Source organism: Triticum aestivum, chromosome 6B (genome assembly GCF_018294505.1).
Source record: "Triticum aestivum cultivar Chinese Spring chromosome 6B, IWGSC CS RefSeq v2.1, whole genome shotgun sequence".
Classification (NCBI taxonomy): domain Eukaryota; kingdom Viridiplantae; phylum Streptophyta; class Magnoliopsida; order Poales; family Poaceae; genus Triticum; species Triticum aestivum.
Window position 1 is genome coordinate 92,580,971 of NC_057810.1, and position 12,495 is coordinate 92,593,465.

Consider the following 12,495-nt stretch of genomic DNA (forward strand, 5'->3'; position numbering starts at 1 on the left):
TCATGGATGTACATGCATGACAAAAAACGCGACCTACTGTGACAAACACGTATCATCACGGAAGTGTATTTTTTTTGTAGTGTATCTTAGGCCTCTCATATATAGCAGAGGTAGACACATGATGTAACATATGCCAACATAATAGCACATGAGCACAGGAGAAGCCGGCGGCATGTGCCGACGTCCAGGGTGACTGAGTGCGGTACTGTAGCAATGTCATGGGGAGGAGCGCCCATAGTCAGGCCCCGGGGATGTAGTCATGTCGGTGAACCTCGTTAACAAATCTCGGTGTCGTGCTTGTGTGATTTCTTGGTCCTTGGATGATCTACGGTGGCCTCAGATTTATTTTAACAAGTGGTATCATAAGCTAGGTTGTTTTGAAGGTCATGTATAGTTGATCTAGAGGAAGAAGATGCATCGACATAAATCTACAGAGGCATCGTAACACGGGACAGAATCGTCGGTGAGTTGCAGATCAGAAGCAGATATGATCGCGTTGTAATCTTCACAGCAGTGATCCGGATCGATCTCGGCGAGTTGCAGTAGTGCTCGAATCGCGTGGCGCAGGGGCGCACAGCCGCATCGGTGCAAGTGGTCAGCGCAAACACGTGGGAGGCGGCGTCTTGAAGGCGTGGTAGGCTGGTGAGGCTTCGTGCGCTAGACGCTAATATCTCAGGTGAGAGCACTGCGGAGCAGGCATGGCGGGCTAGGCCCAGGTGTTGGGCGATTTGTGCAGGCGTTGCCGCGTGCGCGTGTGCAAGGAGCTGGCAGGCTGGTTGTTGCATTGTGCTGAGTCGAAGGGGTGCAAAGACACGAGAGATTTTGTTTGAGAAAAAAAAGGGACAGAGTCCCTGGATGAGACGCGTTCTCTTGGAGGTCACGACACAGACGTGCAAACATCAACGGGAAGTACCGCATCGGAAAGGAAAAGGTTTTGGCAAGGCAAAGCTAGTATTGAAGTTGAGCCACATGAGCCACTCTATGTGAAGACCAGAAGCTATCTTGTTGGATTTGCTACTAGCATACTCGGTGTACTTGGGGATCACGGAAAAGAGTGCTCGATATTTGTTTTTCACAGGTCACCCGTACGAAGAATCATGGCGCCAACGGGTACCAAGTTTGAGGTGGAGAAGTTCGACGGAACTGACGACTATGGGTTATGGCAGACAATGGTGAAATTTTTTGTTGGCACAATAGAGATGCTTGAAGGGGTTGCTGGATGTCAAGCCAGACCGACGATGAGGACTGTGAGGAATTGCGGATGGTTGCAGTCGGGAAGTTTGGCTGGGTCGGGCGACCGGGTGCGGTATTGTAACAGTGTCATGGGGAGGAGCGCCCATAGTCAGGCTTCTTCGCCGTCGCTGCTCCCTTTCGCCGGGCTCCTCTGTCGTCCGCATCTCCGGCGTCCTTCCCCGCTGCGGTCCGCAGCTCCTTCGCCGACCGGCCGCCCTTCCCCGCTGTGGTCCACAGCTCCCTCATTGGCCGCCCTTCCGCGCCAAGATCCACAGCTCCCTCGCCGGCCGCCCTTCCCTCCGGCTGCCTGCTCCGCCACAACTTCAGATCCTTCGCTGCTGGCCACAGATCCTTCGCCGGCCGCCTCCCCCCACTCCAATCAAGAGCTCAAGGTCAGCCGCTGCACTGTCCACTTCTGCTGCTCCTCTCGTCTCTGCTCCTCTCCACTCCAATCAAGAGAATCTGCAATTGATCCAAAAAACAGGTCAATTGATGTCAATTTGATTAACTAAATCATCCAAAAACCAGAATGATAAGTCCATATGCTACTGTTGATCCCAAGACCGGAATGACAAGTTCAGATGTTCCTCAGTTGAGGAATATGATTAACTAAGTCATCCAAAAACCAGAATGATAAGGCCCCATGCTACTGTTGATCCCAATTTCGATGCATATCAATTGATGTTTGAGTTCTCCAAATGAACAGGAGTACTCCTCAATTTTGATATGAAATCACCATGATACCGTAGGTCCTTAAGCCCTCCTGTCAAACAAAATAATGTACTGATCTTGAAATACTCCTGTGAAACAAAATATTGTACTCCTCTGACAGGAAGAGGACTTGGCGATTAGTCGGCGACTAATCAGCGACTCAAAACCAGGGAAAGTAGTGCTGCCACTCCTAATTAACTGAAGAAGATCGTGAGCCTTTTAAACTACAGCAGCAGCAGTATACAGATATGCAATCATTTTTATGCTCTGCTCATCATCTCCGGACAGAAAATTACTCATCGAACTAAATACTCAACTTGGTACAGGCAACTTAATTTACTTGAATTCAGGGTACAAAATAATCACAGGAGTCTTGCTTCAAAATGCGCAGGCAGGATTCTATGTTCGCCACATCAAATAATCATAACTCTAAATCACAGTCAAATAATGTATGTCTATCAAACCAAAGAGGAAGTTCTCTTCCAAACAGAATCATTGGTGCTAACACTAATATAATCTGGAAAACACACATAAAGCTAAATGACAAAAACACCACAATCTTCTGAAATTAAGGGACGTATTTGCTTTCGAAGTGTTCAGACTCTGCCCATACTCAGTAATCTGAAAACTGTACCAAGAGACAAAACAACAACATCATCTGAAGTTGAACGTACCTGCCCATCTTTGAGCACGCCCCTGTACACACGGCCGAAGCCGCCCTTGCCTATGAGGTTCTTGTCGCTGAACATGTCGGTGGCCTCCTCCATCTCGTTGAGGGTGAACACCATGGAGCAGTTGCGCTTCTTCGGCGCGGGCAGCGGCAGCGGCTCCTTTACCTGCCACAGCTCGGCTGTTTTGTACACCCCTGCAGAAGAAAAAATCAGATAACCAAATTCTCATGGCATACTTTTTTCTTTTGGAAATTTTCATGGCATACTTTGAAGAATGTTGCACTGAAGAAACAGATGATCATACAGTGACAAATCACTTTGCCAACAACAAAGTGGGAATGAAATAGAGGGTTGCACTCACAACAAAGTGGGAATGAAATAGAGGGTTGCACTCACAAGGATTCAACTGGTCAAGTGATTTGCTTCTCCTCTCACTCCAACCACAACCCAATCTTCCGTCATCTCACTGGTGTTGCAGGTTCAGTGTGATGACAGTGCTCGACCGTCTCCGTTATTGACTTGCTGATGATCTTGATTGCTTGGACCGGCAAGGCTGCTGGCAGTATACCAACCGGGACCTAAACCGGAGCATAATCAAGAGTAAGCATGTCCTTTTAGGCACGGTAAAGAGAATGAGAGACACAGTAACACAGCAAAACGAAATTCAGTAAACAAAAACACTAGACATAGTCCATCAATGTGTATTTCTGAAACTGAAATAAAATAGTGAAATGTCATATGGACAACACATTTATTTTCTCGGCTTGATTGTATTCATAGCAGGAGTATCAAGATTCAGTTTCAGGCTTTTGTTAGTTGGTCTTGGTCATAACATTTGAGGCTAGATATCCTACAGGTTTTAATACAGTGGTCAACAGATAAACATAGCTGGGCATCCATTTTACTCCTACATGTTGGAATACATGTTGGAATACAAAAAGGAAACCAAACATTTTACTCATTGGTTAATTCATTGTACTCATGCCTGTAATTGTACTCTTGCAAACATTTTACTCCATGCTACTCTGCTCACCTCAGCATGCTTGGTTAAGTACTCGTTCAGCAAACTGTCCATCAGCAAACTATCCTTTGTACACCTCAGCATGTCGTCCCTTTTCGATCAAATTATCTACAGAAACATTGTACATTCAGTTTTCAGCTGGAACATGAAGCAAAACAGATCAAGAAAATGCAAGATTACTTGTCTTAAATGTACTCTAAATCTTGCAACCACTACTCCAAAATAGTACTGGAAAACTACTGCAACCAAAACAGTACTGAATCTGATTTGGCCTTCTTGCACTGAATACCACCAAATTTGATATACTGAAAACTACTGCAACCAAACAGTACTATACTCCATTTTACTCCAAAATTAAGCTACTGCATTACTGAGGCTTCATGTGCAAAAAAATAACAGTAGCTACTACTGCTTTCAGTAGCACAAGAACTACTGCAAGTACTGCAACCCCAAAGCAGATAGCATTTCATAAAGAAGAAAATCAAGAAGAGGAACTTTGCTTCTAGCAAGTCTGGTGGATGGTCTGTACAAGTACAGATATACTGCTGGCATTACTGCATTTCAAAAGAGATGACTCCCCATCCAGAATTACAAAGAAGTAATGGAGGAAATAAGGGAAGCTGTCTAAACTCTACTGGATCAAGAACTACTGCAAGTACTCCTGGATCAAGAACTACTGAATCCGTCTACTGCAAGTACTACTGGATCAAGAACTAATCCAAGTACCATGCGTGAAGAATGCAAGTACTCAGCGTGGAGAGGAGAGAGGCCGTACCATGCGTCGATGTGTGAGGACAACGACGAGATGTGCACGACGACGACGTGGAGGCTCCGGCGCCGTTCCGCTGCTCCGCTGCCGCTCTAGGTCCGCTTGTGCGCCAGTCCACATTCATGCCTCCTAGCCCGTATCCAACTCTGGCCGCTACACATCCATGCCTCCGTCGCAGAGAAGCTCGTCGAAGACGCAAAAAGAATCAATTTTTTTTACCGGTGTGAGTGAAGGCGGGGTGGTGGGAAGAAAGGGGCGATGGAAGAGGCCGGCGACGGGAAGAGGAAGAGGCCGGCGACGAGGAGAGGAGGGAGGCGGAGACGAGGAAAGGGAGTGGCCGGCCACGGAGAGGAGAGGCCGGCGAGGGAGAGGAGAGGGAGAGCGAGCAAGCGAGCGGTGCGAGCGAGCGAGTGGATAAGGTGGAAGGGTAAATCTGGAAAGTGGAAAAAATTTATAGCGTTGCGGAATTTGTACTGGGATTGCCCAGCGACAATTATTTCGGAACAAAGGGAGTATAAACTTAATTCTGATTGGTGAAATCAGTTATGGCATGGATCGATGACATGGAAAACATCGGTCTGTCCATCCATCCATCCAACCCACCGCAGCCCCCCTCTCTCTCTCACGCGCGCGTGAACCCTAGCCGACCCAGACCCCTCCCCGCCTCCGCTCCACTCCCCGATCCAGATCCCTCCCCCACCGCCCCGTCCTCCCCTTCCTTCTGCCGCTGCCCCGTCCTCCCCTTTCTTTCGCCGCCCACGTCTCCCCTCTCCCTCCATGGCTGCAGATCCACTAAAGCTCCTCCCACTGCCGACACCCAACCCCACCCAACCGGCGACCGTCTCCCCCAACCCCATCACCACCGTGACCTCCCTCCCTCACTCCCTAGCTCTCCCTCCCTTAGGTCCGTCCGACCCATGGGCGGATGAGGGCCGAAGCCCTAGCCCTTCACCCACCCACCAATGGATGGATGGGGACGGGGCAATGATGGCGCGGTGGCGGAGACCTCCATGGCGAACGCGGGCCGGCAGCCGGCCATCTCCGCCAAGCCCGACCTGCTGGCGGCTCTGCTCACGGGTCGGGCCCCGCCGGCGGAGGAAGGAGAGCACAGCCGCCGCTTGTACATCGGACGATCCCGTCTACGAGTTCATCACCTCCGACACCGTCTACAGCCCGCAGGTATCTCCCTGCCCTACCCTCTCTGGCAACCCGATCCCGATCTCTCTCTTCCTACCCCTCTCGATCGATCTTGATTCTTGGCTTCCACGCGTCATCGTTGCTGTTGTGGCTGATCGAGATGCGATGGGGAATTGATCCGTAGCTTACTGCCTTGCCTGCAGGTGTCGTGCTGGCGACCGGGACCGGTTCGGAGCGCTCGGATCGAAGGTGGCCGAGCACTGGTACGAGCTCTACAAGATGGACAAGCATGGGGCCAACACTGGAAGGAAATGATGTGGTTGTATCAGTTTCAGCATGATGATTCTCATCAACTTGCACCTGATCATAGTCCAGTAAAATGCATGACAGTGTTTTGTCTTGGAAATTTGCAGTTTTTTAGTGTGCATAGCGTGTTCTGCACAATCAGAAAGTAATTTTAAGCCAGTAGTAGGTGTTCTGCAGTTGGTTATTCATGGTAGTAAATTCAGTAGACAACTAGCTAAGCTCATGGCCTCATGGCTTGAGCTGGAATGGGCATCATGGGGCATTAGTCAACTGTGCAACCTAAGAATGTTTACTGTTAATGTTGCATTGTCATTTACTAATTCAATTTGTTTTCTTGCTTTTGGCTGAATAAACTCTTTGCAGATAACTTTTGTGGGGGACCGGACGGTGGTGCAGATGTACAAGTTCCTCAAGAAGCACGCTGCCGTCCCTTTCAACTCTGATGCAGCCGCGGCTGGCTGTGCTTCTGCCTCGGCCGGCTGTGCTTCTGCCTCGGCTACAAACTGCCTAGGTGAGCTTTATCCCTCTGGCGCCTCTGGTGGCGTTAGACTTGTGATTGTGGTGTTGGATGTGTTTGGTTTTGAGCTAAAGCTGGCCTTACCAAAATATAGGTGCGCCCATGAGGTTTGTCTGTTGTTTGGTTGGACACCAAATATTTGGCTTGCCCAACCCAGCCGGCATTTGCCCATGCAATTCTGGCCAATACACGGGCGAGCCGAGGGCGACGAATTTGTCCACCAAAATATTGGTTGCCAACCTGCTAGCATCCCGTATTATGCTTGGCTATTAGATGAGCCGGAAAAATAATTAGCTAGCCCATATGCTTACGCCTCTATGGACCGTATCAATTCAGCCGGCTAGTACGTGTGTGTTTCACTCGGCAAACATGTGTGCATGTTGCTTCGTTGAACCTTTTTTCTGCCTTTTTCTGTTTGGTCATCATGATTTATTGGCTCCTTACATGAACATTTCAAGTTAGGACCTCAAATGCTCATTTGCTAAAGGAAAATAAAAAAGACCTGAGATGCAAATATATGGCATGTTAATTGGCTAGAAACCAAACAGAGACCAAACCATTTTTCCAAAAAAAAATGGTAGATGCTACGGCTACAATCCAAACAACACTATCACACCAAAAGTTTGGTCATGCCCTTGCTTTGGCTATGCCAAAATTTTGGCAGGGCAATTTGGGGCACAAACCAAACAGCCCCGTTGTGCTCTGACCAGTGGCATGATTTACGCACTATGACAATTTTAGGTTTAGGGAAATATGTACTGTTGCTCCTGATCGAACCAATTGGCCACTATCCAGTTATCCTGCTAGGTGTATGGATGTGTTTATGTGGATTTGGTCTAATCTATGTCCTCCTGTTGATCTACTGGTTCATGTGTGTGTGTGTGTGTGTGTGTGTGTGTGGAGTAAAGTTGTGGTTTCTGCTGCTCCTTTGTAACGTGATGAAACAAGCGAGAGTGAGTGTTTGTCTGTTGCCAACTTACACTTTCACAGCCGCGTTAAGTAACAATCTTATTCGAGCAATTTTTTTAGTTTCCTCTTTTTTCTTCTGGGTTTTTTATAATCTTGTTTGGTTAATTCTGGTGGTACATGTGTAGTAACCATTCCTGCTGCTTAACTCGAAATTTCATTTACAAAGAATAAAATAGATGAGCATTTCTCCAGCCAATGTTTGAAGTAATTGTTGCCGTGTAGTCATCGGCTAGACCTATGCATTTCATCAGAAGTCAGATAAAGCTCAGACTACGCTTCTGAACAGAATGAAACATTTCTCTTTGTTTTATCTGTCTTCAATTCTTTGGATTGAACGGCTCTCTTGAACACATGTAAGTTAGTGTGGTGATGGTTAGACAACTACAGTAGATCGACTTTTTTTTTGCATTTCTCAACCTTGGATATTTTGCCAAAAATAAACCCTTTGATTTGTTGCCATTCCTTTGATAATAATTTGTTGTGGATGTTAAGTATTTTTTAGCAGTAATAAAACTGCCTCTTTCATTCAAGTGACAGTTTAGTGTTTACAGTATCTTGGATACAACTAGGGACACACCGCCAGTAGATAGAGCGGACAACAAGTTCACTTATCTAGCGAACATATGAGCCACCTTATTAGCACTATGACATACATGAACAAAAGAAATGGAAGTAAAACTAGACAATGAATATTTAATATCAGCAACAACTTTCAGTGTTTTCCTCAACTTGTTTTTGTTGCCTCTTGATATATACTTAGTTTGTACTTGAAGCTGTAGTTTAAATGCTTAATGATGGTGATTTTGTTCTACTTAGCTTCTTCATAATATATTGGCTCCAGTTTTTCTAATTCTTCCCGGCTGATTCATGTAACAGGGGCCAGAGAGTTAGCCCAGTCCTGACTATGGGTCCAGTGAGTCTGGCATTTGATCACTATGGAAGGAGCTCCATGATGAAGAAGAAAACACTTGTAGAGCTTGTAACTATGATTCCCATACTTGTATATGTTACAGCTTCTATTACTTGTCATTTGTAGAGCTTGTACTGAATCTGGCTATTGTAATTAGAAGTATTATGTGTTCTTGCTTGCCAATTTAAATACTGGTTATTTTTTTAGTGTCAAATTGAAATATGAAGAATCTGAGCCTAATAGCTGGGACCCACTTATCAGTACCTGACAAGTGGGACCTGTTTGACTAGTGGACCCATTTTATAAAAAAAGAAAACTATAACTGTGTTGGTACAAAAAGACCATGGCTAGAAAAAAAGGCTGAATTGCTGGGCTAGGCCCATATAGCTAGCGAAAATTGATAGGAATATATATATGTAAATGGGCTGAATTAATGGGCTTGGCCCATATAGATCCCGCATCGGACCGGGCTAATCTTACCAACGGCGATCCGACGTGGCCTGGGCAGACGGCTAGCGACCATCAGTTTTTGGTCGCAAAAAGGTCGCAAATGAAAAACAGTGACCATTCAGCGACCAATAGTGATGGTCGCAAGTTGACATATTTTTTGTAGTGTGTCCAGGGTGGAGCATTGGGACTAGCCTAACATAGCTAGTAACATAGCGCAGTCAAAGGCATATTTGCTTATGTGACATGTATTTAATAAGAAGAGATGCGTTTAGAGTAACAAAAAATGTTATTGTAACATAGCGCTTCTCAAGAGAAATAAGTTTACAAATAATAAATAGAGACAACTACTCCCTCCGTCTAGGTGAATAAGTCACCTTAGGAGTAGCAACCCAACCTAGGTGGCTTTAGATTGGGTGAGGACGAGCACCGAGATGAGCTAAACTTCCAATCACAGCAGAGTATAAAAGGGAAGCAAAACCAGCATTTAATGGTTACTAATTAGGATGCCTTTTCAGCTCTCCATGCAAGCCCATGGGGAGGGGTTTCCACGGGGTGAGAATGAGGCAGCGGAGGGAATCGAGGAGAATTTAATGTTCTGCGCCTTTGGTTTTGAGAAAATTTGGATTTCGTAAGGTGACTTATTCACCTAGACGGAGGGGGTATGACACTACTACTTTGCACTATGAAGGTATTAATTTAGACTAGTGTGATATGCATGTATTAACTAAATGACACATCAACAAATTTATCTTGAAATGCGCTATGTTACTCCCACTATGACCAGGCTAAGAGCAAGGATAATACTATAGCCAACTGTTGGCTATAAGAAAGTGTCATGTCATCTATAGCCAACCTTATAGCCATCATGTATAACAATTAGCTATAAGTATGTGCTACTTTATTAATATATGGCAAATCTTTCACTCTCACATAGTGCCTAGGAGCACGTGTTGTAGCTAGCTCTTGCATGAGAGCTCGCTTATATTCTCTCTCATATCCTCTCTCCTCCAACTAAGTATAGAAATGTTACTTTACTCCTTACAGTCTGCTAACTGTACCTTATTGTAGTTGCTCTAAGATGCTACATCTACATAATTGGTACGTCTAAGACTTACGTAAATCACCTCTTTTTCCTAATCCCCACTAATCTTCCCACTGATTTCTAGGGTGGGGCCCGTGCCATCCAATTAAATAAGGCAATTACATCATTTATGTAAATTAAGTACCTTTGTTTTTTACCGCAATGTAAATTAAGTAGCTACCCCTTCGTAAGGGTAGCCAAACGGAAATCTGAACTGACAACCTCATCGGTTCGATTGTCGGTCCGATTTTAACTCTAAAATAACTATACATATGGATCATGGTCCACGCGTTGAGGCCATGTTTGTTTGGGCTTTTACTTTTGCTTTTACAGCTTTTTCACTTTGCCCAAAAGGCCATAAAAACTTCTAAATAGGTGCTTTTAGAGCTTTTATGGCTTTTGAAGCTCAATATTATTACATTGATTCATCAGAAGCCAAAAACTCCAACATCACCTATTTAGAAGCTTTTATGGATTGATCAAAATGAAAAAGTTGCAAAAGAAAAAGATAAACCCAAACAAACAGGGCCTGAGTTCCCCATCCGACGACGGGGGCGCAGGTAGACCAAGTTAAATACTGGGGCACATGGGCGATACGCGACGTGTTTCCGGCAAGCTGCTGCTGCTCCTTCTAGATTTCAATCGTACGAAGATGCAAAAGATGCACGACGTTTCATCATCTACATAGACTAGACTTATGGTAGCGCGTACAACGAAGAAGAGAAAGAAAGTTCGGGCTACCCACCCGATCAGACGTTGCCACCTCATGTTGTAATAACTTCACTTCTGTAAGATTAGTCGGGTGTCTTCTCCCGAGCTCCGGCGGGCCATCAACTCATCCATCAGGCTTCCAACGTCGCTGTACGAAGATCCACCCTTCTCCATGGCGCTCTTTGCTTTCACACTCAGGTCCTTGGCCTTCTTCCGTACGGCGTCCGCGTCGCCCTCCTCGCTGCTGCCCATCGGTCTGCCGATGGATCCAGCGATCACCTTGCCGCCGATCACCTCATGGGGCTCTAGAGGCCACGTGTAGTCCTTGGCGCTGATGCTGACGCCCACCCTGAGCACCTCCACGATGAGCTTCTGGTTGTAGAACTGGTCCGGGTACCGCAGCCACGTGACCATCGCCACGCCGGCACTCACGGCCTCCAGCGCCGAGTTCCAGCCACATTGCGTCATGAACCCACCGAGGGCCGGGTGGTTGAGGATGAGAGTCTGCGGCGCCCAGCCTCGGATGATGATGCCGCGGTCGCTGCGTGCCATCAGCTCGGCGAAGCCCTCAGGCATCCACTCTGAACCGTCGGTGCCACTGCCCGCGACGGAACTGATGACCCACACGAAGTCCTTGCCCGAGAGGTCCAGGCCGCGGGCGAGCTCCCGCAGCTCGGCCGGCGAGAAAGTGGTGAACGTGCCGAAGGAGACGTACACCACCGAGCTGGCCGGCTTCGTGTCTAGCCACCGAAGGCAGCCGTCTGTGACGTGTGCCTTAGTGTTGTCGGCACTGCCTCTTTTAGCCATGTCTTTGCTGGCGAGCGCGACCGGCCCCACGAGCCACGCACGGCGTCGTCCGGAAGTGCTCGACGTAGTCTGGCTCCAGCTCGTCGAAGCTATTGAACACCTCGCCGAAGCTCTTCTGGTCCGCCGCGTCGTTGTCCTTGTGGAATGCCCACATCGCCGGCCGCTTCCTGGGATCCATCATCTGACTCCGCCTCAGCTGGACACGGTGCGGCAGCCCCGGCAGGGAGAAACGAGCCGGGCGTCGTCATCAGGATCGTCGTCGGGGGAAGCCGTCGTTGTCTCCATAGGGTTGTTGTGCAGCACCTCGCGAACACGCTGCTGCCGAGGAACACGAGGCGCGGGGCGGTTGGCAGCCATGAACCGGTCGAAGGGCTCGCGGAGCAGCTGCGCGGCCTGGATGAACTTGAAGTTGTAGTCGGCTCCGTGGGCTGGAGTAAGGGACATGAGGTTCTCCATGCCTGGCGGGAGCCCTACGTCGGGGGAAAGGCACGACGGAGATGTCGGCTGCAGGGGAAGGAGATTCGGTGCCGTGGCAGTTGGAGTCGTTGGCGCGGTCGACGGCCGAACGGATGGTGTCCGCGTTGACTGGCATGGTGAGGATGGTGCACCTCGCGCCGCGAACGGAGAATATCGCGGCCATGTCGACGACCGGAATGAGGTGCCCGGGGGCGAAAAACGGGAGTAAGAGAATGTGCAGGGGTAGGGGTTCCTGCCGCTGCTCATCCCTTGTAGCCATGGATGCGTGCTCTGTCGATGGAGTTATAATTTTTTGGGTGGTTGTACACTTGTAATAGAGCGGATCGGAGGAGCTGAGGAGGAAGACTGGAGGAGAGATGGAAGCAGATGGAGCAACACTGCTGGCCACACGAACGCACGCGTGTCTCACATGGCAGTATTATATTGGAGTTGCTAATTACGGAGGGAATCGTGCATTTATAAGGTCGAAATGATTGAACTCTAGTTATTGGACAAAGTCGTTTCTCATTTTGTGATCAGCGATGTACTCCCTCTCTAAACTAATATAAAAGCGTTTAGATAACTACGACGGAGTACTATCATTGAAGTTTTTGATTACTTGTTTTTAATCTAAGTATATTATAAATGTTCATGGAAGTACAACATACCTTATACATAACTAGCAAGTGTGCACGTGCAATCAAAAGAGGAAATATCAATAAAATGAACAAAAATATAATTGAGGC

At 47.5% G+C, this 12,495-nt stretch overlaps 1 protein-coding gene, 1 long non-coding RNA gene and 1 pseudogene across 2 annotated transcripts; 1 reads left to right on the top strand and 2 right to left on the bottom strand.

Annotated features, from left to right (window-relative positions):
• Positions 1-984: 984 nt before the first annotated feature.
• LOC123135968 (uncharacterized) lies at positions 985-4,815 on the bottom strand. Its single transcript, XR_006466406.1, has 5 exons — positions 4,412-4,815; positions 3,649-3,744; positions 3,012-3,193; positions 2,619-2,809; positions 985-1,695 (listed from the first exon to the last, which is right to left on the bottom strand). It is a non-coding gene; the product is annotated as an uncharacterized lncRNA (long non-coding RNA).
• Positions 4,816-5,065: 250 nt separating this feature from the next.
• Positions 5,066-8,442, top strand: LOC123135967 (uncharacterized). Its single transcript, XM_044555241.1, has 4 exons — positions 5,066-5,584; positions 5,746-5,805; positions 6,212-6,359; positions 8,211-8,442. The coding sequence occupies exons 1-4, from the start codon at positions 5,183-5,185 to the stop codon at positions 8,234-8,236; spliced, it is 636 nt and encodes a 211-aa protein (XP_044411176.1). The 5' UTR covers positions 5,066-5,182; the 3' UTR covers positions 8,237-8,442.
• A 1,904-nt stretch (positions 8,443-10,346) lies between these two features.
• LOC123135966 (scopoletin glucosyltransferase-like) lies at positions 10,347-12,086 on the bottom strand (annotated as a pseudogene).
• Positions 12,087-12,495: the final 409 nt, after the last annotated feature.